At 51.8% G+C, this 22,565-nt stretch overlaps 10 protein-coding genes across 10 annotated transcripts; 3 read left to right on the top strand and 7 right to left on the bottom strand.

The window, feature by feature from the left end:
* Nucleotides 1–865: 865 nt before the first annotated feature.
* SETTUDRAFT_37328 (uncharacterized protein) lies at nt 866–1,591 on the bottom strand (the record flags this gene model as incomplete). The annotated part of the gene is made up of 3 exons (XM_008024270.1): nt 866–925; nt 970–1,194; nt 1,238–1,591. The coding sequence occupies 3 exons, from the start codon at nt 1,589–1,591 to the stop codon at nt 866–868; spliced, it is 639 nt and encodes a 212-aa protein (XP_008022461.1).
* A 224-nt stretch (nt 1,592–1,815) lies between these two features.
* On the bottom strand, nt 1,816–3,902 carry SETTUDRAFT_104713 (uncharacterized protein; the record flags this gene model as incomplete). The annotated part of the gene is made up of 4 exons (XM_008024437.1): nt 1,816–2,056; nt 2,589–3,258; nt 3,310–3,659; nt 3,715–3,902. 4 exons carry the CDS (start codon nt 3,900–3,902, stop codon nt 1,816–1,818), a joined length of 1,449 nt encoding a protein of 482 aa, XP_008022628.1.
* Nucleotides 3,903–6,208: 2,306 nt separating this feature from the next.
* On the bottom strand, nt 6,209–9,386 carry SETTUDRAFT_159253 (uncharacterized protein; the record flags this gene model as incomplete). Its single annotated transcript, XM_008024436.1, has 3 exons — nt 6,209–6,360; nt 6,416–9,305; nt 9,363–9,386. The coding sequence occupies 3 exons, from the start codon at nt 9,384–9,386 to the stop codon at nt 6,209–6,211; spliced, it is 3,066 nt and encodes a 1,021-aa protein (XP_008022627.1).
* A 290-nt stretch (nt 9,387–9,676) lies between these two features.
* On the bottom strand, nt 9,677–11,340 carry SETTUDRAFT_104406 (uncharacterized protein; the record flags this gene model as incomplete). The annotated part of the gene is made up of 2 exons (XM_008024435.1): nt 9,677–10,870; nt 10,924–11,340. The coding sequence occupies 2 exons, from the start codon at nt 11,338–11,340 to the stop codon at nt 9,677–9,679; spliced, it is 1,611 nt and encodes a 536-aa protein (XP_008022626.1).
* A 1,719-nt stretch (nt 11,341–13,059) lies between these two features.
* Nucleotides 13,060–13,638, top strand: SETTUDRAFT_167486 (uncharacterized protein; the record flags this gene model as incomplete). The annotated part of the gene is made up of 1 exon (XM_008024434.1): nt 13,060–13,638. A coding segment is annotated over exon 1 (208 nt), but the record flags the coding sequence as incomplete, so codon positions are not given.
* Nucleotides 13,639–13,666: 28 nt separating this feature from the next.
* SETTUDRAFT_159251 (uncharacterized protein) lies at nt 13,667–14,215 on the top strand (the record flags this gene model as incomplete). Its single annotated transcript, XM_008024433.1, has 1 exon — nt 13,667–14,215. The coding sequence occupies one exon, from the start codon at nt 13,667–13,669 to the stop codon at nt 14,213–14,215; it is 549 nt and encodes a 182-aa protein (XP_008022624.1).
* A 179-nt stretch (nt 14,216–14,394) lies between these two features.
* SETTUDRAFT_126988 (uncharacterized protein) lies at nt 14,395–16,315 on the bottom strand. Its single transcript, XM_008024432.1, has 2 exons — nt 16,192–16,315; nt 14,395–16,143 (listed from the first exon to the last, which is right to left on the bottom strand). Exons 1-2 carry the CDS (start codon nt 16,283–16,285, stop codon nt 14,687–14,689), a joined length of 1,551 nt encoding a protein of 516 aa, XP_008022623.1. The 5' UTR covers nt 16,286–16,315; the 3' UTR covers nt 14,395–14,686.
* A 418-nt stretch (nt 16,316–16,733) lies between these two features.
* SETTUDRAFT_167484 (uncharacterized protein) lies at nt 16,734–17,923 on the bottom strand. Its single transcript, XM_008024431.1, has one exon. It carries the CDS (start codon nt 17,852–17,854, stop codon nt 16,952–16,954), a length of 903 nt encoding a protein of 300 aa, XP_008022622.1. The 5' UTR covers nt 17,855–17,923; the 3' UTR covers nt 16,734–16,951.
* Nucleotides 17,924–18,486: 563 nt separating this feature from the next.
* Nucleotides 18,487–19,717, top strand: SETTUDRAFT_175656 (uncharacterized protein; the record flags this gene model as incomplete). Its single annotated transcript, XM_008024430.1, has 1 exon — nt 18,487–19,717. Exon 1 carries the CDS (start codon nt 18,512–18,514, stop codon nt 19,715–19,717), a length of 1,206 nt encoding a protein of 401 aa, XP_008022621.1. The 5' UTR covers nt 18,487–18,511.
* A 105-nt stretch (nt 19,718–19,822) lies between these two features.
* SETTUDRAFT_146733 (uncharacterized protein) lies at nt 19,823–22,547 on the bottom strand. The gene is made up of 3 exons (XM_008024429.1): nt 22,119–22,547; nt 21,879–22,066; nt 19,823–21,828 (listed from the first exon to the last, which is right to left on the bottom strand). The coding sequence occupies exons 1-3, from the start codon at nt 22,467–22,469 to the stop codon at nt 19,971–19,973; spliced, it is 2,397 nt and encodes a 798-aa protein (XP_008022620.1). The 5' UTR covers nt 22,470–22,547; the 3' UTR covers nt 19,823–19,970.
* Between the last annotated feature and the right edge of the window lie 18 nt (nt 22,548–22,565).

Here is a 22,565-nt window from a genome sequence, read left to right as displayed (position 1 = left end):
CTATATATCTCTATATTTGTCAAAACTGTTACGGCTATCCAATCCTTGTTGTATATATAATAGAGACCTTAAGAAGTCTATGCTTAATTAACTTCCGAGTATAGCCACTACGCGCTTAAGCGGTGGCTAGACAATGCCTCTTAAGCCTTGCGCCACAGCTTGAGCAGGTGTATATTACAGGACGCTAATTGTTCGAAACCTGCTATGTCAGCACGTGAAGTTATCTCGCTAAACGCGAAGAACTAGCACACCGAGCCAGAAAAACTCGGAGCGCACCTAATTAGAGGCTGCACATCTTTATTAAATAGCTATTAGTTCTTTATCTTATAAAAAACTGTATAGAGCATCCGAATAAGCGAGCAGCGCTTCTATGAATAACAGAACAGGGGCGTGCTATTGTTGCAGCTTCAACGCTCAACACGAAAGATTCATGCACGCCCCTTAGATTGCTATAATTTTGCTGTTTAAGGCCTGCAATAGATACAGGCAGATCTCAAGATTATGTAAATGCATACTTAAATATAAGAGCCTCTGCAGCTCAGGCGTAAGGTGCTTGAACAGTTATGGTGGTTCGTTGCGGAGGGATATTCGACCCACAGGGATGGACATTAGTGAAAATAGATAGCGAATCGGCTGCTGCTGACCGTAAATGGGATAATTGCATCGACAACGGCCTAATTCAAACACGCCACAATGGCAACCAGCGCTAGCTTTAAGCATAACTTGCACCAAATTTATGAGGGTTCTTTTTGACTTTAGCTGACAGAGATTTTCGTTAATGATGTAAAGATAGTAAAACACAAGTATTTAATTGGAGGCTAAGTACAGGAAAACTACAATCGCGCCACATCAGACTATGTCCTAATTAGACAGTCACACCACCGCTGCTGCTCGCGACTGCCACGGTAACGATCTGTTCGTGTGCCTGCGATGTGTGAGCTTTGCTCATGTTATGTTCGTTCTACGTACCTCGGGTTCTGGGGCTTGATGCGAAGCTGTATTGACAGAGTTGTATATGTAGAAGCTACCATTATGCCGCACAGCCAAGTAAACTTCAGAATTTGACATCGCGCAAAGCTGGCTTGCTTTTCTGACTAGTGTATTAAACCGGGCTTGAAGGATTGGTGATCCTGCATAGGCCCGTGACTGGACGGAAGGCGCTATTCCAATGTAATGCATCGTCGCGTTGTTGAGCTAGAACTTTTAAAAGAGCCTGATTCATGATGAATATGCTTACAGAATCCTGCTTCGTGGTAGGTGGGGATACCGCCATTTCTGAATTTGAGCTGGACTCATCATATGCGTGTTCCGTGGGGAGCTCCGCGAGGCTAGATTCCAACGCGGGTTGCGAATGAGTTTCAGAGGGTTCTTCATCGATGATACTGACGAGGGAATGATGGCACTCCCTAACGGCTTGTTTCCCTTGACGTACAAAAGGCTTTGGTTCGAATGGGAATGGAGTGAGAGGGTGATGCTGGCGGGACGCAGTAGCGGGGATGCTCAGCTGTAGTGGGGAATCAAGCATGCTCTCACTCCGCCTTCTAGCGAGCTTAGTCTGTCGACGGTCCAAACGACGAGGTGGTGGCATCATTGTGCACAGCGTAACGCGATATGAGCAGAATTCATAATGGAAAATGCGTAGCGTGAACTCTTGATATAATACTGCGACATGCACTGGCTGCTTTCCTTAAAACAGGAACTCGTTCCCTAAAACCGATATCTGGTTTGCGTCTCCAAATCCCGAATCCCGATTTGCGTCTTACGTTTGCCTTACCGGATACAGGCATGTGACCAAATTGGATCCATAGCCGCGCGCTACCCTGGCTGTGGGTCGTCTTCGCATGGCGATTTGCGCTTACCGGTTATTTGGGCTGCGTGCAAAGGCGGTATCCCATGAACAGACACTGCGTGTTCCCAGAAAAGGTTTTCGGTGTGTAGGCTGGTTGAACACGAAGTATGAGGACATTCGAGTGGATAGACAGCGTCCACTAAATGAGCCTTCATGTGTCTGTGTAGCACACACACGTCGGAAAATTGCAAAAACCGATCTAAGAGGCTTGCCGTAGTGTTGCCGATGCAGAATAAGCAATGTGCTGCAACTAGGATAGCCCCACCTTGACGAATTAAGCCACAGAAGTCGTTCAACTCGGGAAGATGCGTCTTCCTGAGGTGTACATCCCACACATGGTTTCCGCGATACCACCTATTGTGCTCGAAGCAGTATCGTACATTCGTGAGTGTTGTCCATTCAGTTGGCACGCTGTGCTTCTTGGAAAGATGGTATGCCAATGCCTCATGGCTGTCGAAGGACTCATGACATCGGCCCCACATACATTGATGCGATTTGTTCTCCGCGATGTGGCGGGTCACATGGCGTAAACATGTCTCATGTTTTTTATTCTTAAAAGCGAAAAGGCAATCATTCCAATGACACCAATGGACGTATGCGAATCGGCTACTCATGAAATCGTTCGCCTCTCTGCGTCGTCTTTGGTCTGCGCAACGTAGTAGATGTAGGTTCACCCGGTCAAGACGTTCCCTAAAAATCAATTAGCATATCTGCAGTAGAATAGAATTGATGCGCATACCCGTCAAGGTTCTTCTCACAAAAACTGCAACAGCCGCTCACAATAGTTTCCGCACCACCGTATGCGAAACGCAGTCTACTTCCGTTGGCAATATTTTGAAGTGGATGAACTATTTGCTCGAGTGAAACGCAATCATCACTCTGAGAGTGTTGAGTCATCTCAATTGCCTCACAGCTGCCATAATCATGGCCCTCACTGCCCTGGTCTTCCTCATTGTCATCCAGCCTAATATCTGGGTACATGAGCATTACAGCTCTACGACGGTCTACCTCGAATTTGAATAATGCTCTGAGATATCGGGAGGGTGTTCGGATACCGTTGGTTGATATCGATCTCGTCGTAGTAGACTCGCCTTGAAAAAATTGCCGTCGCTCTTCTTGGAAGGCTTTCCTCTTCAGATACTTCCGCCTGTCGTATGGGAGGTCGGTATCGTCGTTTTGGCTCGTATCTGGTGGATTTGTTTCTGCTAGTTGTGATCCAGGAGGCATGGGGGCTAGTAGGTTGCGGTGGAGCATCATCGAACTGTGGTTACCAATAAGCCCAAGGCGTTGATCTCTCCCGAAAACGACACTTTGCGAATCGATCCCAATCATCGAAGATATGTAGTTTTGAAAGACGTTATCATTAGCATGCCCCATCAACTGCCGTCTCTGTGTAGCTGTGACGGTTTCTGTAACTATTAGTGTGCGACTAGAGGTTAAGGTATTAACAAAAGACATACTATCAATCGCATTTCCATACCCACGGCGAAAGCAGTAGGAAGTCAGTTTATCCTTGTAGCCTGCCCTTTGCCCAAGGTTTCGGATCATTACATGGAAACCGTCATAAGTAAGTATTCTTGTCGGAGAAATCGATCCGTCGGGTCGGCAACTCCGTAGGATTGGTGTTGATCCAACGTCAGCATGGTAAGGAAATTCACAGTAAGAGCTACCAAGTGGCGGTTTCTTAGACCGAAGGTCGGAAAGTGTTTTGCATCCCTCGAATACCCCATCTGCAAGTGCAAGCGCTAGGAAGTAAGTCACCGGACAAAGCGCCCGATCTCCTGGCTCCTCAGTGAGAAGCATCAGTGCGCTAAGCTCTAGTCAGCATTGACAATTCGCTATGTTAAGGAAAGTAGTAAACATACCCTTGCTTTTGATTATGCCTGTGGCCCTTACGGTTCCGCAATTGTACGTGTAGTACAAACTGTCCGTTATCTTCCGAAGACCTAAGCAACTTCACATCACGATAGAGTAGTCCTTCATTCGTGTCCTTCCAATTTGACGATTCAATAAACTCTCCTGGGCGCGTTCCCATCAGAGTCAATATGACCATAGAAAATGCAAGCTGGAGACGTGCGCGAGGGTGTTGGAATCGATATTCATCACATGCCCATAGAAAGCGAACGATGTCCTTGCTCACATGTAGTGGTGCTAGAGGCTTATCGTACGCCTTTGTTGATAGGCCTTCAGATTGAGGAAGTTGTTTCTCGATCAGTTGAGCAAATTTGCTGTTGTCGGCTTTGCTGTAAACGTAGTTGGTGAACAATCTTATCGCTCGCTTGAGGCATCGAAGACGGTTTGCGATCGTAGTGTCGTTAATTTTCTCGTCAATTAGCCCATTGCTAGTCCGAGTAAACCAGGTAAGAAAAAGCACGATCTGTTGTGCAGATGGAGGTTGGGGGAAGGGTTTTTCTTCAAGTAGACGGGTACCTAGGACCTGGTTCGAGAACCTATTTTGTTAGCTGAAATTTCGAACCTAAGCGGTCACTTACTCAATCCAGAGTTTAATCGTGTACTTGTGTTGCTCCAAACTCTCGGGGATAAGCATTTGCTCTATCTCTTCTGCAGTGATTTCATGGGCATCCTGTTGCTGGGCGAGTGCTTGCAGATCTGCTACATTAGTAGATCTGCTCTTCCCACGAACCATTTCGCAGACGTAAGCAAGCGAACAGTATCTAGTAAGAAGGCGGTTTTATAGCTTAGTATAGATATATGGTAAGTTGTTATGCAACGGACGCGGAAGGAAAACCAGGAGGGAAAGAAAAGGAAGAAAAGAAACGAGAGAAAGAGAACAAGAAGACCAAATGAAAAGGTCTTCATTATGCGGCCCTAGTATCATAAGACTTCTAAAACAGCGTTGTCTTTTGCGTATAGCATCTCGTTTAGCGCTTCTCTGTCCAAAACCAGTCTCCCGAAACTGGTCACCGAGATAGGGAATTTAGTGTGGCTTGGCGGGCTGTTCCCAAAACGGGTTCACGAAAACTTGACAACCATCTCAGTAGTCACTATACTACTGAAGACTTGAAGATTAGGAATTGCAAAAACTATATCAGCAGTGTGGTAAGAGCGACCGTGGGTTGTTTCCATGCCCCTCCGCGGAAAAGTGGGGTATGTAGTGAACCTGACTTGGTCACTCACAAGATAGCGCAGCCCACTCAGACCTGCGCAAAACTTGATCCCAGGCCAGAATTGTGAGTAATCCAGACAATGCATATTCTAGTCTGCGGGAAACATCTCTCTATTGCTACGTTTTATCACAACCCAGGAAGACGCTTGGCGAACCTATCAACCCAGAACCTATAAACGCATTTAGTGCAGTTTTCCAAGTATATCTTGCATGAATGCACCCACGAGCAGTACAATTTGTCGGCTTTTCATGTGCACTCATTCATCTTCAAGTCCCTACCGTTTTTTTTAGACAACATATAGCTATACATTCCCAGAAAGGCGCAAAAACTTACAAAGTATGCCGTAGCCTTCGTCTCTGCTGGAGTTTTTTTTTAAAAAGCGTTGTTGAATGCTATGCTGTTTGTACAAAGTCCGTCATGGTATATATGCCCCCTGCATACAGTGGTCATCAGTGCAAACCTACCTTTTTGAACAAGTTCCTGTAGTCGCTATAACCTAGCAATACCTATGAACGTGTTACCACCATCCAGAGGTACGGCAAAGACTGTTGTCTTATCGCCAAGACGAGCCTAATACCTTCTCGTACTCGCGGAGCATCCACAATGTGTGGCCGCGGTGGAATGCATTAATGGGACGTTGCGGCGCAGAGCCTCGTTGTGGGAGTTAAAACGAGTGAGCCATACCCCTATTGGTGTTAGACAACTGAATAACTGGCTTCCTTACTTTGGTTACAATCTGAATGGCGTGTATGTTTGCGCTTACGAAAACTCCGGCACGAACGACAGTCACTTCTATTTCGATCGTGAGCACCTGGGACATATGTCATATTTCGTAGATCAGCTGTGTGCGGAGTGTGCTCTAGGATATATTATGGACTGGTGGTGGTGGCTTTCTACCGTTGGTAAACTGTTTGGAAAGGCGAGAAGTGGCCTTGCAGTATGCCGAGGGAACCCAAGATCCTCTCATTAGGGTACAGAGTGTCCTGTTGCCTTATTTGTAGCACTGGTAATGGAGCTACGTTTAGTGGTAGTAGTAGTTATGCTGCATCTAGTTAGCGTAGTGGTGCTACAGCGTAGTAGCGTTTCAGCCTGGTGCATGAATGGTTATCGGAATAGCTGCTTGCGGATTTGAAACAAGGGTTAAGTAGGAGTTTGGTTGTTGGAGAACTGTTATGTAGATGCACACGGAACCTCTATTTGTCATTGGAAATAGTATGTACAATACAGTATTCTACAAGCTCCTCTTTTCAAACTTTTCCTCATAACACTGAATCTTGTCACCGACTCTAAAGTCTTCCCAATTATCAAAGGAAATGCCGCACTCGGTGTCTTTACGCATCTGCTCGACATCCTTCTTTTGGTTTTTGATTGAGCTGATCACACCTATTAATGAGTGTTAGCATAGGTTTTCTCTTGTGCTGACAGTGTTAATGCCTACCTTCATGAACAAGCGTATCGCCACGGAGCACCTTTGCCTTGGTGCCCCTATCCACGATACCGTTGCGCACCTTGGAGCCCGCAACCTTCATCTTTTTCCTACCACCTAGTCCGATTTCAAATACGGCTGCAATGTCCGCCTCGCCAGTAACTTTATGAATGACCTTTGGTGCGAGCTTCTCTGACAAGAGCTCTTTGACGTTTTCGACGACACGGTAGATAATGTTGCTGTCCAGGATCCTGACGCCCTTTTCCTCCGCGAGCTTGGCCACATTTCCTGGAATTGTGGTGTTGAAATTTACGATATGACCCTGGGCATCGGCCGCGTGCGATACATCGAATTCAGAGGGCGCACCGACTCCGTGGCGGAGGATGCGTGTAGAAACTTCCGCGTTACCGAGACCGGCGACCGAGTCTATGACAGCTTCTACGGAGCCTGAGACGTCGCCTTTGACGATGAAACTCACAACCTCTGGACCAGCCTCCTTCTTCTCAGGCGCGGCAGCCTCTTCGCCGTTTTCAGTAGCCTTGGCGGCGGCTTCCTCAGCCTCACGACGCTCAGCCTCTAGACGGCGAGATTCGTTAATAGCTTCCATGTCGCGCGCCATCTGTTCTCTCTCGACTTTCTTAATGCGCAACTCGGTAACCGAAGTTGCGTGCTGTTCGTCTTCGGCTTGGAGCACTTCATCACCGGCAATGGGCTGGTCGCGCCAGCCGTCGACTTCGACAGCCATTCCGGGCCCGGCCTCATTGACTGCAACGCCTGCTTCGTTGCGCAGACTGCGTACACGTGTCCAACTAGTGCCTGCAACGAGAGATGTGCCTTGACGCAGAGTACCGCTGCGGACGAGGACGGTCGCAACACGCCCAGACTTCTTGGTTGTACCCTCCAAGACCCACCCTTCAACAGCAGCTTGAGGATCAGCGCGGTGGTCCAGCATCTCAGAGAGTGTTGAGATGGCCTCCTCGAGATCGGGCATGCCTTGACCTGTCTTTCCACTCACACAGACCGCCTGGATATCACCACCAAAGTCTTCAACCTCGATGCCATGACGACCGAGATCGAGCTTAACAGTGTCCGGGTCGGCTTGTGGTATGTCAATCTTGTTGATAGCGACAATTATAGGGACCTTGGCGGCCTGTGCATGCTTGATAGCCTCGACAGTCTGTGGCATAACCGAGTCGTCAGCAGCAACTACCAAAACAACAATATCAGTGACATGAGCACCACGAGCGCGCATTGTCTCGAACGCAGAATGGCCAGGAGTGTCGAGGAAAGTAATCTTCTTCCCGTTTGCTAGCGGCACACTGAAAGCACCGATGTGCTGCGTGATGCCGCCAAACTCTGTAGCAGCAACACTAGTCGAGCGCATGTAGTCGAGAATCGTCGTCTTGCCGTGATCGACATGTCCCATGATGGTGACGACCGGCGGTCGAGCAGGCAGCTGAACATAGGCCTCGGGTTCCAAAGGTGGTGCGGGATACAGGTCGCCATCGTCTTCCTCCGACTGAAAGATTGGTTCGAAATTATACTCTTGTGCGACAAGCCCAGCATGCTCGGCGTTGAGGATATGGTCGTTCTGTACATCTTCAAAACCCAGCTCTTCTAGTTTCTGCACAAAGTCTTCCACCCGCAACTTCAAGGCCCCTGCCAGGTTGGCAACGCTAATGTACTCCGGTAAAGAGATAGGAGTGGGTTCGTTCTTTGCAGCCTGCGCCGCCTTCTTCGCTTCGGCCCGCAATCGCTTGCGCTCTGCCTTGCTTATAGATGGGCCTTCGTCATCATCTTCTTCATCGAACCGCTGCACGCGTCCTTTCCTACCCTTGTTGCCACCTTGGCGACGTGCAGGCTCTTCATAGCGATTCTTTTCCTCGGGCTCATCAAACGCAAAGCGGCTCCGTCTTCTTTCGCTCTCGATGTCATTGCGTCGCCTGGTATCTTCCTCTATCTGCGACGGGGATGGTGGTTCAATGTCCAGTATGCCCTTTGACTTCTGTGCCCAAGCCTCTGCTGCATCCGAGATTGATTCCTTGAAGCGCTGCGGCGGTCGGGAGGAAGCTGTGCCTTGCTCGGTTCGCTGTTGACGGTCCCGCAAGGCCGGCTTCATCGGACACAGGTTGCTTCCATGCTCCTTGGAGCCACAGTGCCAGCAATTTTGTTGGGCGTTTGCGTTCCTCGCAAGCGGCTGGTATGGCTTCGACGGCCGAGTGGTGGTGGATGCGTCGCCCAGCAGCTTAGAGATCTCGTCTTGATCCAGCATTTTTCTCTGTGGCAGAACCCTATGAGCGGGCTGTGCTGTTCGATTGTCTGATCCGAATGAAGCGCGTTCGTGTTGTGGCTCGTTGCGGCGTCTCAAGTGGCCAGGGCCGAATGCGGGCATATTGACTGGTGGCCTGGAGTCCATATTGACCGTGTAGCGATTCTGCTGTGGTGTTCTATAGTCGATCCGCTCATTGCCGCCTGCTCGCCGGCCAGCAGGTGCAAATCTGTCTCTGTTCTGCTGACGGCTCTGTCCGTCCGACACGCCACTTCTGTTCATTGGCCGTCGGTCGAGCGGATTCAGGCGTGTAGGCTGCGTCTGCGTCTGCTGAGGTCTCTGAGCCGCCAAAGACGCTCTCATCCTCTCGGCGGGCGACATGTATCCTCCTTGGGGCTGCGGAGGGGCGAAAGCAGCGTTGGCGGCCAAGACCTGCCGCATCCTCTCTGCCTGCGACATGGGCTTCTGGCGCTCATTTTCATCCTGGTATATAACTCCTTCCGCCGACTGCGGGGATCGACTGGAAGAGTTGAGTTCGCGGCGTTGGGTGGCATGTGATGGCGAAGGGAGTGCGCTTGAGACGGCCAGTTGACGAGTGGCGCAGAAGACGCATATATCGCGAGTGGACGAAACCTGCGAACGAGTCAATGGCAAGTCCGGCGGTGCCAAAATTCTCCTTGCTTTGCTTACCCTGAGTCCGCGCGCTCGCCGCATCGTGGGCAGTGTCGTGCAGAATGGATGGTCAAAAGTGCATTTCAAAAGTTTGGAGATTGTCCCGCCGGCAGACGGATCCTTGCCCGGGCCCGTCATCACTAACACTAATGGCGCCCCCGTGCCGACTCGGCCATTCTCCACTCGCTTTGGGCTTGGCTCCATCACGTGGCCAAAACACTCCATCATGCAAACACGGCCTGGTTCAAGCCCCAAAAATTGGAACGAAGTCATTCATAAAAAACGCTATTGATGCTAACAAAAAGGTATCTATATAGTCATCATGCTAATAATCATTCCCGGGCCTCCTTCATCCGAAGCTTGACACCACCCGCTGGGCAAGTTGTCAGGCTCAGATTGTGCTTAATGTGATCCGATCCACCCTTTGTAGATCCATCCCATAAGTTTCCAGCACTCTCGATCTTCTCAAATCTCTGTGCCAGTCTTACAACGGTATATGCGGCCTCTGTAAGAGCGAATTGCTGTCCGATACAGATTCTTGCGCCGCCGTTGAAGGGCAGATATTCCCATCCGCTCTTCCTGCCATCCCAACGGTCTGGCCGGAACTCGTCGGCATCCTGTCCCCAAAGGTCTTTCCGTCGGTGAATAGTGTAAATATGGTAGTCTACGGACATATCTTCCTTGATATAGATGGGCGCTGTGCCGTCAGGACCACCGCCTGTGGGGAGTGTGGTGTCGCGAAGGGCACGACGACTGTTGAGGGGAACAACTGGGTACAGACGAAGGGCCTCGTTCAACACCCATTGTAGAAAGTTGCATGACTTCAGCGCCTCGAAAGTCATGTTCTTGGGGTTGGAATAGGTGCCGAAAGAGTCCTTGACGACGCCACGTAGCTTCTCGTACACCTCAGGGTGCTGGGCCAGAGACATGAAGACGTATGACAGTAGCGACGCCGTGGTATCGCGGCCCGCCAGCAGGATCGATATCAGGTGACTTCGGAGCTCTACAGGATCCTGGTTTGCCTCTACAAGTGCGTCAAGGAAGACGTACTTTTGCTTTTCGGTTGAATTTTGTCGTGCCGTCTTGTCTTTTGATAACGCAAGCTGAATGTAATGGTCAATGGATGCGTGACAGCGCTTGTTGTACACCTTCTCCATCTTGTTGTAGACGAGCCAAGGGGCATCTCCGAATCGTAGCTTGATAGAAATCGCGTTCAGAGCTTGATCGAATGCCGTGGCAAAGTCTTGCTCCACGGTGCCTCTGCTCGACTTGTAGTCAGGCAAGGCAGAGAGCTGCGAGTCTACACTTTCGCCGAATAAGAATTCCGTTGCCGAGTCGATAGTCAGGCGGAAGAAAAGAGGCTCGAGGTCGGTGACTTCGGTCCAGCCATTGGAACTCATGGGTATAACTCGCATCAAGTGTTGCACGTGTTGCTCTTCCAGTTCCAGGTTGCTCACTTGGTCCCGTGCAAACTGGGGTCGGAGAAGTGCCCTGGCCTTTGCCCATTGCTCGCCGTCTGAAGAAAACTATTCTGTGTTAGAGCCTAGCGCCTGTCAAACACATTAGACATGTGACTTACAATGCCATGACCCAGTAGCGGGGCGAAGGTGGCGTTCCTAACTCTTCCTAGTCCAAAGTCTTTGAATTGCGTTGCCAGGATGGCTTGGACGTTTCTAGGGTCGGTGGTGAAAACGGTCTTGGTGCCCAGGAGATGCTGGGTGAGCGTATTGATGGGATTGCCTTGTTCATCGCAGTTTAGGTCGCTGCGCTTCTTGAAATACTGTAGCAAACGGTGCTCTTTGTCTGCCTTGAGTACCTCTATAACGCCCTTGATTCCCAGAGGGTCGAAAATCGACTGTTTCATGGGAGGGGGGTCCACGCAACCCAGTCGGCGTGCAGCAGCTGCATGTCGGCGTGAAGTGATGATGGAAGATACAATCTTATAGATGACGAAGGAGATGCCTGCCCAGAAGGACAGCAAGATAGAATTATGCATTTTGGTCCGTAATGACCAACTTGAAAAGTGGCACGAGCAGTACTTATACTTGTGGAGAGGACTGGGATCGTTTAAGCACGGTGGCTGTCTGACGTGCTCCACCAAACCCGTCACCAGTCGGCAGGGATCATTTCAGGCTATCCACGTGGGCAAATGGGACAGATGCCAGAGAATACGATGGCAAGGTGAGCAGGTCAATGCGACGGCAACTTAACGTCCCCAGCCCGTCGGGGCGGATTGCCCTACTGTTCCGCCGATACCGAGAGATATACGGGCCCAGGCTTCCTTGTGCCGTGCGAGAAAACATGACCATTCATAGGTCCCGAGTACATACCTCAACCGTACCAGCGCATCAGGAGGTGCCCAAGGATAGGAGAATATGTGGGGTTCTCGAGCGGCATATCGAGATTCCATGTCCCGGCCCTCTCGGGCTTCTCAGTGTCAGTGGGAATTTGATAACACATCCTTGTTCCTAAGTCGGGTTCCCCTCATTCTCAGTGGTAGAGCATGGCTAGATTGCCTCGGACGGGAACCTGATGTTGTGGGTGTGACGAGCATGGAACCGCCAAGGATTCCGAAACTGCAAAAATCCGAGGGTGCAAGTGTCCGAAATCCGGGTCGACAATCTCTTGAACCATGAAGTTTTCATAGCCACGAAACAAACACCTCGTCAATGGTTTGATAGCCGCGCGGTCGTCGTAGTAGTATGGTGCTAGGTTCAACTGGCACTGGATTTGTCTGGAGGGCACATGAATGACACCCCTCAGTCCCGCATGCTTACCTTGCCTCGCTTCGTCAAAAAGACCCGGTATGCTATGAGTGTCAAGTTTGATAGCTTAGTGCGTAATTGTTGCCTGTCAAATTACGATTCTGGACAATCCCTGTGTTTATCATGAGTGTACGGTGCCTGTATCGCTGACTCGATTGATCCTCACGTGATGAACGCGTATGAAGCGCCTTGGCAATCTCTCCCCAAGTCAGCTGTTCCAACTGCAACGCTCGCTTTATTCCCTTACAGTCTATTGAGAACCAGCACGGAGATTGATTTGGGGGGTCGATGTACCAACCTGTATCTCGGCTGCAGACTGTCCAATTGTCTTGCGATACCCAGCGTAAAACCCATCCGGTTCTTGTCATGGAGAAAGACACGATTTACTTTATCAGAACGTCAGTAAAGACATCAAGGAAACTCCCGTACATGCGTATATGGAGAAGCAGATGAACGAGACACAGCGCCTGAGCAGCATCTTATTCACTCAAGCGGCTGGTGGTCTTAGCATCACCTTAGCTAGCCCGAGGTGCGTCAAAATACTGCAATAAAAAACGACCCACTCTACGCATTTGTTATTGCACTATTTTTGCACACTAAGAGCTGCAGCAGCTCTGAGGTTCCGAATCCTTCCATCCCACCCACACATAAACAGCAACTCTTATGGGAGGATACGCAACAGCATCAACGGCCAAGCGGGATTGAGACGAGTGTGAAGAGTAGTCACCCCTTGCGTATTGCAAGCCAGACCTATTTCCAAAATTAGTCGGCCGATTACTAACTGACAAGAATAACATCAATCGAGGATTACTAGACATGGCCACAACGTGGCACAGTCGCAATCTCCACGCCTCCACGCCTTCAAAGCACTGTGAGCACGACTAGCAGATATGGGGCAAGCGCATCATCACCGTCCTCATCAGCATCGGCATCAGCAACACGCTCCCTTGGAGAACAATGCCTATTCTAAGCCGACTCAACACTGCAGCAATTACCCAGCATGTTGTTTTCGAACCAAAGGCTTAGCCACAACGGATCCAGCAAGCGTGCCCACTATGTACATCAGCCCCGTCAGCAAGGCCATCAGCTGGGCCTCTCAGCAGTGGCGCGCCTGACACTTACTAGAATAACATGATTCGAACAAAAAAAGCAGACCGCTGCGCAAGATACCATTTCCCTGGTGTTCAACTCCAAGCTGGTGCTGCTCTCCGCAGCGTCATCAAGGTCGAGGCTTTGAGGCTGAGCTCACCTGTGCTGGCGACATCGCACAGCAACAACAGCAACGGCTTACTGCTAGACGGCAACAGCAGCATCCGAAGGCTATGTCCGCGCGTCATGAATAGAAAACGCTGATTTGCGATGTGGACATGAAGACGAGTATATATGTGAGAGTGTGCAATCGTCGAGATTGAAACCCATCATCACAACAACACCACAGTATCAATTCCTCTCCATCCAAACCATCACCAGCATTTGGACTACTTATTCAAGCTACCTTAATAGCCACCAAATCAACTCACACCAAACACCTCAAGTAAAACCACCACCATCACCACCATGCTCAGCTTCTCCCCTTCAACCATCCTCCTCGCAGCGACGTCTCTGCTCAGCCTCAGCAGCGCCTTAACCGCCGGCAAAGTGCGCTCCACAGGCGTCACCCACCGAATCACCGCCGGCTCGACGACCGCCAACAACGGGCTTCACTTTGAGCCGGAGAACGTCGTAGCCGAGATCGGGGACGTACTAGAATTCCACTTCCTACCCAAAGCACACACGGTGGTGCAATCGTCATTCGAGCGGCCCTGCGAGCCGCTCGGCGGGCCCACGGCCGTCTTCTCGGGCTTCAACTTCAACACGACCGAGCACGAGGCGCCCAACGTCTTTCGCGTCGTCGTCAAGGATAAAAACCCCTTTTGGTACTACTGCTCGCAGACAAATGGCAACCATTGCCAGAAGGGCATGAGCGGCGTGGTAAACCAGAATTTCGACGGCGATAAGACGCTCGCTAGGTACAAGCAGATGGCTGTCAACACCGTGACCAAGCAGCCGAGCGAGAATCCGCTCAAGAGCCAGGGTGGCTTGATCGTGCCTAACGTGCCTTTGTAAGTGTGTGTTTCTTGGGAACGGAGGATATGGTCAGGGGTGGCTGGGCTTTTCTGTCGGTCGATTTGTATGGCGATGTCGCGCTACTGGATGGTTTGTTTAGCTACTGCATAGCGTGGGCAAGGTTCATTCTCTAGTATCATGGTCTTCTTTTGTTTGTTTCGGGTAGATATTGTGGGATAGAACAAAACATTCATTTATCGTATAACTTCTCATTTGCCCGTCCTGCAGACATTAACGCTCATACTGCGATGAAGCTCGTCTCTCGCCTGATACGAAACGCATCTGTATCAAGCACTTCACAAAGAAAAGAAGAAACATTGTAAAGTCTCGCGCTAAAGAAAGCACACACCAATCCCATTCTGTTTCACTAGGAATGCGTGTTGATCTTGCCTAAAAAAAAACTCACATGTATCATAAGGGCTTTTCAGCGAAGTAAGCATGTTATGCAGCAATAATGGCAAGCTGTCCTTCTCATAGCTCAACTTGGTAGCCTTCATCGTTTGCAGCGTTGGAATATCCCTCCTTGGAATCGACACCCACCCACTCGTTTGCTATTAGCTTGGCCACGTTCCTGCCACTCAAAGCACTAGTTTCCATGGTGCTGATGAAGCTCTCTATGCCACTGGTATACCACAAGCTATGGTCAAGCTTGATTTCTTCAAAAGTAACGCGTGGGTATTCTCGCGGATACGCATTCCAAACCTTGTGGTGGATCCAGCTCACAGTTCCGTTGGCTTTGCCGTGCTCAGCTTCCTCGTCAGAAACCTCTTGGCCGAGCATGTTGGAGAGGAAGGAGGCAGTGACAGGAGAGGTGGAGAATACTTTGTAGATGTGCTCGAACCGAGGCGGTGATGACTGCGGGTTGAGGCCGGTATTGGTGATGGAGATGCTATAGAATTCAGGAGAGCCAACGCCATCTACAGGGACTTCAGATGGGGGTAGAGTGGTGAGAATGGTTTCTGGTACGGGCGCCTTGGAGTCGAGGTTGAAAGCCTTGCCACTAAGTCGGAAAGGTGTCGCAAACAGTGTTACATGCAAGTTCGTATACGGAATTTCGTCGGGAATGTGCTGTGGCGCAGGATCGATGACAAGATCCGAGTATTGTAGAGGCGTCGCAACGATGACTTCGTCGAAGGATGATGTGTGACCCCTATTTGTAGTAACCATGTAGTTGCCGTCGGCTTGTTTTGAGATTCGGCTGACGGATGTGTTGAGATAGACATTGGCGTGGACAGCCTTCAGCATGTGGGCGAAAATCTGCCAGTTACCACCTTGGATTTGCGTAGCGCCATTAGTAGCCATGCAAACCATTGTCTCCACACCATGTATGAATGGCAGGTTTGACGCGTAGTTGACTCGAGTGCTCGCTTGGATAATCTCTTTCGAGAAGGCCTCTCCAATTCCGTTCGCTTTGAGGTACTGTTCGCCCGTCACGCCCACGGCGCCCGCCAGGCCCACAGCCTGAACGGCACCAGTCAGGCTCTTCCATGGGAATATCGGCTCTTCGTACATGGACAAGAACTGGCCCACAACACCCTTCATCAGCCGGTTCGTCCATATTGGCGCCGTACCGTATCTCCATAGCAACTTTGCTGTATCCCACCAGCTTTCGTCTGATTTTGTTACAACAATAAACTCCTCGCTATTCCAGATTCCAAGATCTGGCAGCCCGAGTTCCTCTGCAAGATCCTGGCCAACATGCGAGAGGTTGAAGTCTTCCATGGCCTTCACCATGATGCGGTTTGCCTGGACGAAGATAGAGCCGCCAAGCTCGACGAAAATGGTCTGGTCATCCCACGGATGAACAGTGGTGGTGCGCCCGCCGATGTAGTCGTTACGCTCGAACACGGTAATATTGGCGGGAATGCCTGCTTCGGCAGCATACTGGGCGAGATGGTAGGCAGTCGATGAGCCACCTGCTCCTGCGCCTGTTTCCAGTTAGCTTTGGATGGATCGTCTTTGGGCACATGATATACCAATGATGGCAACCTGCTTTGCGCGTGGAGGCACATCGCGCGTGATGAGAGCACCTGCGAGCGGCAGCAGCGGAGCCACGCGCAGCAACCGCATTGTGTTAATCACGCGCGTTTCAGTAAGAAGAGGGTCTGCTGTTCAGTAATGGATATCCTTTGAAGAAGCTAGACGTGTAAAGGACTTTGAGTATTGCTGCAGGTTAGTGTTGTTGGGGAGCAGGCTGAAGCATCCAGGGAGCAATGACGACGCCGGAACAGGGATCCGCCGGTGTCAGCAGCGACTACGAACTCTCAATAGCAGTACGCAGTATTTATTTTGTTATTGACTGTATTCAGGAATCGCTTATTGCACAGCGAATGAAAGCGTTTGCGTGATTCCCTGAATTTGCCTATCTGTATGGAACTTGTGAGAGGTCAAAGTGGGTCAAAGGGGGCACAACGGGTGCGCGCTGTCACGTGCGCGTGTGGATTCTCCTGCGGCTCAAGTGGAGATGGGCACAGTGCACGCAAACGATCAAGTTGCAAAGCAGATTTGGTAGAGTATGTGTAAGATAGCTTTGTTAATGTTGAATGTCACAGATCCATAAGAACCCGGTATGAAATAAGTGTGCCAAATGTAGAATAAACGTGTAAACTCCCTGCGCCGCTGTACGCCCAATGTGCCGTCCGTATCATGAGTGTCGTGAATCATCGTTATCCAGGGCAGAAATCTGCCGCCAATATTGCAAATTTTCTGGAAATTACCATTATGCCCACCGCGTCGTTATACGGCAAACTTGACTGTCCGCCTCTTCTCTACTATTACCTCGCGCTCCACTGTACCTTCTCGCGACGGCGTGCCTCTGATGCCCCTGCGGCGCCGCTCACTGCGCCTGGCTCTCGCCTCGCGAGTTTCTCTCAGCTTCCATTCGTTCAGTTGTTGCCGTCGCTTCTGGGACCTGGCATAGGCCAGGGCAGGCGTGGGCTTGAAGCCAATGCCGTTGATGCCGGTACCGTCGTCGTCTGGGTCGGTCAGGGGGTCGACCAGGTGTCCCGTGATCTCGCTGTCCTGCCACGTAAGAGTTGCTGGCGGAGGCGTGGGCGACCGAGGGCGAGGGCGAGGATGTGAGGAAGGGCGATTTTGCGTGCGAGGCTTGTGGGTGGCAGATGCATGTGACTGCGGGGCCTTTGTGGGCGAGGAGGCAAATGTGGTTGGTTGCGTGAAAGAGGCGATATCTGGCAACAAGCGGGGCTGGGACGACTGAGGGGTCTCTGGTATTACCCTAGAGACGTCGGGATGGGGCGGGCCAGCCATCGTGTCCACGGCGCTTGTGCTTGCGTGCTCGTGTCTGTCTGGCGTCTGATGCGTAGGCGCTGTGCTTGGCCCGGCGACGCTGTCGACTCTGAAGGCATCCAGCCTCGGCCTCTTGCGCAGCACCTCGTCGGTAGGGGTAAGCGGCGACATTGGTATCGCCGTCAGCGTCATGTCTCGCAGCTGGTCGGCGACGGCATTTCGGGGGCTTTCACCGCCAGGCGAGGGGCCCGGGCTGCCTCGTGCTGCGGGCGGTGCTGGTATCGATATTGGCGCGGGTGCTGGACGCAGCGCCAGGGCCGTGTTGAGCAAGGGAATCGGCGGGGGCTGGTCGCGTTTGCGCTTGGGCGAGGGCTGCGCCAGGTGTGTAGGCATTTCGCCGGTGGACGGGAGCCAGAGTTACATGGATACTGCTGAGCGATGCGGCCAAGATGTCGATATGGGGGGGTTTAGAGGTAAGGGGAGGGTGGTGTTGATGGCATTGGCATTGTTTTTGTGCCTGTTGGGGCGAGTCCCAAATGCCATATGATCGCTGTTGGCTACGCGAAAGTGGGGCAGCTCGCTCCAGCCCACCGCCCGGCAGTATTCCCGTAGTGGTAAGTAGGCGTAGGGTAGTGGTAGGGCTGATGCAACCCTGCTGCGACCGCTGCATTGCATGTCTATTGCATGTCCATCGCAAGTCATCGCATGCCCATCGCATGCGCACCAGAGCTCGCCTATCGCCAGCCTTGCACCTTGGCCGTCGCTCTGGTCGCCTTCTCCTGTGCACGCCGCCGCGCTTTGCTTTCGCCAGCTCACGACCATCTGCCGTAAACGGACTAGCTCGTGCTGTGCCCGCCTAATCGCCTGGTGCCTGATTGTATCTACCAGTAGCCTGTACATATTACACGAGCAGTCCTCCATCACCACCACTTGATTCACAAGCACCCGCTTGGTCTATACGTCTTTTGTCCCGCATCGTGTCATGATCATTTTGTTGTTGTGAGGCTTCATCGCACTTCGCGCTTACTTCACCCTCACTCTCCCGCCACCATGGAGCAGGGCTCCATCCTTCCATTCTTGAAGGCTTCCCGACCACGACCCGAGAACTCGCGCCCCGGTCAACCCTACCACCAGAAACAACATCACCCAAACAGCAAACGCCGCGGTCCCAATCACCGCCGCAACATGGACCTGGAAAAGGTCGCAGACGAGACCAAGGCGGAGCTTCCGAGAGTCCTTGCCCATATTCCAGGCTTTGACCCCACTGAGTCTTCACTTATCCAACTGGAAGACCTCGACACTCTTTCTGCTGCCCAGTGCCCTGGCTTCAAGAAAAAAGCACGCATCCAGGTCCTGAATATGGATTCATTTGACGCGGCGATACAACTAGACCCCGGCCATAATGTTAATAAACACCTGGGAGTAACATCACCAAAGGCGAACACTCACCTCAAGCCTGATGGTGCAGAAAATAGTCTCGACACGCCGTCCACCGACTCATTGGCAGGGCCAGTTGCGGACATACACCTGAGCTCGCCCGAACCTGACAGCACTTCTGGACCAGATGAGACGCACACGGATTCCAAAGCCAACCCAGACGACAGCCTCGACTCCGAAGCCAGAAATCCAAACCTCCTCGACCCCCACCGCTCCGTCGTAGTGCTGAACCTGGCCTCAGAGCGCTCCCCGGGCGGCGGCTGGCAAAAGGGAGCCCTCGCCCAAGAAGAATGTCTCTGCTACCGCTCCTCGCTCTACCTGTCCCTCACCCCATCCTTCTACCCCATCCCCGCGCTCGCCGCAATCTACACCCCCAATGTCGTCCTCATCCGCTCCTCCATGGCAACCGGCCACACGCTCCTCACTGCAGCACAGCCACCCGCCTCTCTACCCGCCGTATCCGTCATCAGCGCCGCCGCACTCCGCAAACCACCCCTCTCAGACGATGCCCAGACCTTCAAGAATCCCGGCGCGAGGGCTCTGACAAAGCGCAAAATCCGCCTTGTGCTGCGTATGGCTGCCCTGCAAAAGCACACTAGACTTGTCTTGGGCGCCCTGGGCTGCGGCGTCTTTGCTAACCCCCCTGCCGACGTGGCAACGTGCTTTCTCGAGGTCTTCAACGAGCCCGAGTTCCAGGGCGGGTGGTGGCAAGACGTTGTTTTCGCTGTGCTGGATAACGTCAAGGGTCCCGGGGGCGGGCAGCATGGAAATGGTAATTATGGTCACTTTTATCGCGTTTTGCATGGTCACGAAGTCTGAGACTGTGGATGGGCGCAGTCTAATCATAGTAATCAACAATTCTCTTATGGTATAAGAGAATATCCGTGATGAATTTTGCTAGTCTTGGAGCTGTGGTTCGTCTTCCCGATACCTAGGCTATTAGGAAGTAATTCTTTTGGTATCGTGATGCAGGTATATGTACAAGAAACGCAAGAATGCAGAAAGCCTCTTTGAGTATGAGAAAACCAAGTCGTGCCAAGTGTGCATAGCGTACTCGGTGCGACTACACCCTTCAAGACTTGAATGTCTTACTCCGCCCCGCGACCTCCTTTTGCGCTCTCGGCAGTCCCTTGGGCGCATCTGTCATGCCCGAAAATGCCGTGAAACCTGCATTCTTCTTCTTCTTGTCCTTCTTGTCCTTCTTCTTGTCCTTCTTGTCCTTCTTCTTGGTCTTGGCGTCTTCGTCTTCAGCATGGAGGACTGATTTGGCATTTGCGTAGTCGAAAGCAGCCTCATCACCATTGGATGCGGCAGCTTGGACAGCAGCCTCTTTCTTCTTTTGTTTCCGTGCGGCTTTCCTAGCAGCTTTCTCACGAGCCTGTGCGGCTTCTGGAGTTTCCTCGGGGGCGTCGAGCATGATTTCGTCTCGGGTCATAGGGTCAAGGGGCTGTGCCGAGGGCTCTGACTCTTCTTGAGCATCACCTCGCTTCCGCTTCTTGCCTCCACCCAGGTGCTTCACGACGAATGTGTCAGTTCGCTGGTCTTCTGCAGGTCTCTCTTCCTTTGGTATAAACGTGTGCTGGGGCTTCTCAGCCTTTGGTGTAGCTGCGGCGGCTCCGTTTGCGTCGGCAAAGACCTGTGCCGTAAGAGGTGGGAGAGGGAGAGCAAGGTCGATATCCATGGTAGACAGTTTCTGCTGTGGTCGTGAAGCCTGGTCCTTCTTCCACAGTTCACCCCAAAACTCTGAGCCTGGGGCCCGGGCAGCAGAGGTATGGATATTCCGGGTTAGTGGCGCGCTTGGAGCCACTGGAGCGGAAGCCACGTTTGCCATTATCACTCTAGTTTCCGACTCTGCTCGTTCTGCTTTTTTCATATCATCGATGGTCTGGAGTACTGTGTGTAGTTCTGGTCCGTTTAGGCCTTCTTTCTTGGCCTCGGCGACTATGTTAACAAGTTCGTCTGCATGGACTCGAATAAGGTGAGAAACATGCTGTATGGCGTTAAACAGAGCTGGCTTGTCTGCCGGCATTGCGCGAGCTACAGAAAACACGGCATGATTTGGCATAATGAATAGCGGGCTCTCGTCCTCTTTCCGACCGAGATCGTCCCTCCACTTGTGGACAGCTCGGAAGACGGCAAATTGTTCGGGAGTAAACTGAGCAGGGGTCCGCGAAATCAGCTTATACCAGCCATTGGTGCCGAGTCCCAATTCGCTGTCGTAGATGGGGTGCTCATATCGCTGCAATGCTGTCTCTTTCGATTTTTCTAGTACATCCCGAACCTTGTTCTTGTCCGGGTTGTCGAAATCAGACTTTTCAACCAGCTCGTTACGCATATTGTCGTATACGTAGAGAAGGAAATGGGTGTCAGCGCGTGCGTATTCGAACAGCTCTGGACTAAGCGGCCGTATGCGCCAGTCAGCAAGCTGGTACTGTTTCTGGGCTGTGAAATTGACATGTCTCTGGAGCAAGTAGGCCAGACTAGCGGTGGGATAGCCAAGTGCACGGGCAGCGTGGAAGGTGTCGAACAGGCCAACGACATAGATGCCGAGATCTCGCTGGAGCCACATAATATCCATGTATGCGCCATGTAGAACCTTGAGGATGTTGGGATCTGCAAATACTTCGTTCAAGCATTCCAGCTTCCGGCGCCAAGGCTTCAGGGTATCGACTATCCAGTCCTTGTCACGAGTGCTGATCTGCATCAACGACACCATGCCAATGTAGGTGCGATTATCATGGTGTTCCAGGTCAACAGCGATTTCTTTTGCAGTCTTCAGCTCCGAGAGCATAGTAACCAGAGCCTCGGGCGTGTCGACTAGGGTTGCGGTGGTAGATTCAAAGGGCTTGTATTTTTGCGGTTCGGCATACTCGTAGACAGCCGCTGGGTATTCGTATTCTTCAATCTCGGTCTGGTAGGGGTGAGGGTATCTGCACAAGAGATTAGCGCGTGTAATGGGCATACCGCATGGTAATCCTACTGTTCCCGTCCGCGCTTGTCCCTGAATGTCTTCATACACTCTTCGAGGGGAATCTTGGCATGGGGCTTGGAGGTGACGAGCGGGCGAAAGCCGCCAGTCTCGTCGTTGGTTGGCACATGCTCAAACTTGAGCTGCGGCTTTGGAATGATCTTCTTGTCGGCAATGTTGGGGCGGGGCTTCACGGCAGCCTGCATACGTGTTAGACATACGGTTTCGCCTTTGGGCATCTCTGGCTCCTACCTGTTCGCCGGCGGGACTCAGGCGTTTGACCACGCCCGTATACTCGTCCAGACTGGTGTCGGCCTTCTCGAGCAAGCTGTCGATGACATCAACAACCCCCCTCCAATTGGCGTCTATGGCTTCCACGTCGGGTAGCTTGGGACCTACAGCGTCCGAGCTCGCTGCAGCATTCTGAATAAGGCGCTGCGCGAGGTGAAGGAGGCGCGCATTCTGGGCGTCCAACTGTGCGCCAGCCTCAGGATTGAGCGATCTCTGGAAAGGGATGTCTGCTTTGCCGATGGCAGCGGCAGACCTGGTAGTCGGTTTCAGGGCGGCCGAGATTTCTGTCTGCAGCGTCTTGAACGAGTCCATGACGTGTTTACTGTGCGCTCATTCTCCTGAAGGGCTCTCAATGACGCAGAATCTGGTGGCGGCGCGCTTCGACGTGACACAGTGGGTTGGGCGTGG

This window comes from Exserohilum turcica (genome assembly GCF_000359705.1).
Source record: "Exserohilum turcica Et28A unplaced genomic scaffold SETTUscaffold_12, whole genome shotgun sequence".
NCBI classification, from domain to species: Eukaryota; Fungi; Ascomycota; class Dothideomycetes; order Pleosporales; family Pleosporaceae; genus Exserohilum; species Exserohilum turcicum.
The sequence above is the reverse complement of the archived record's forward strand: the minus strand, read 5'-3'. Positions and strand labels throughout refer to the sequence as shown.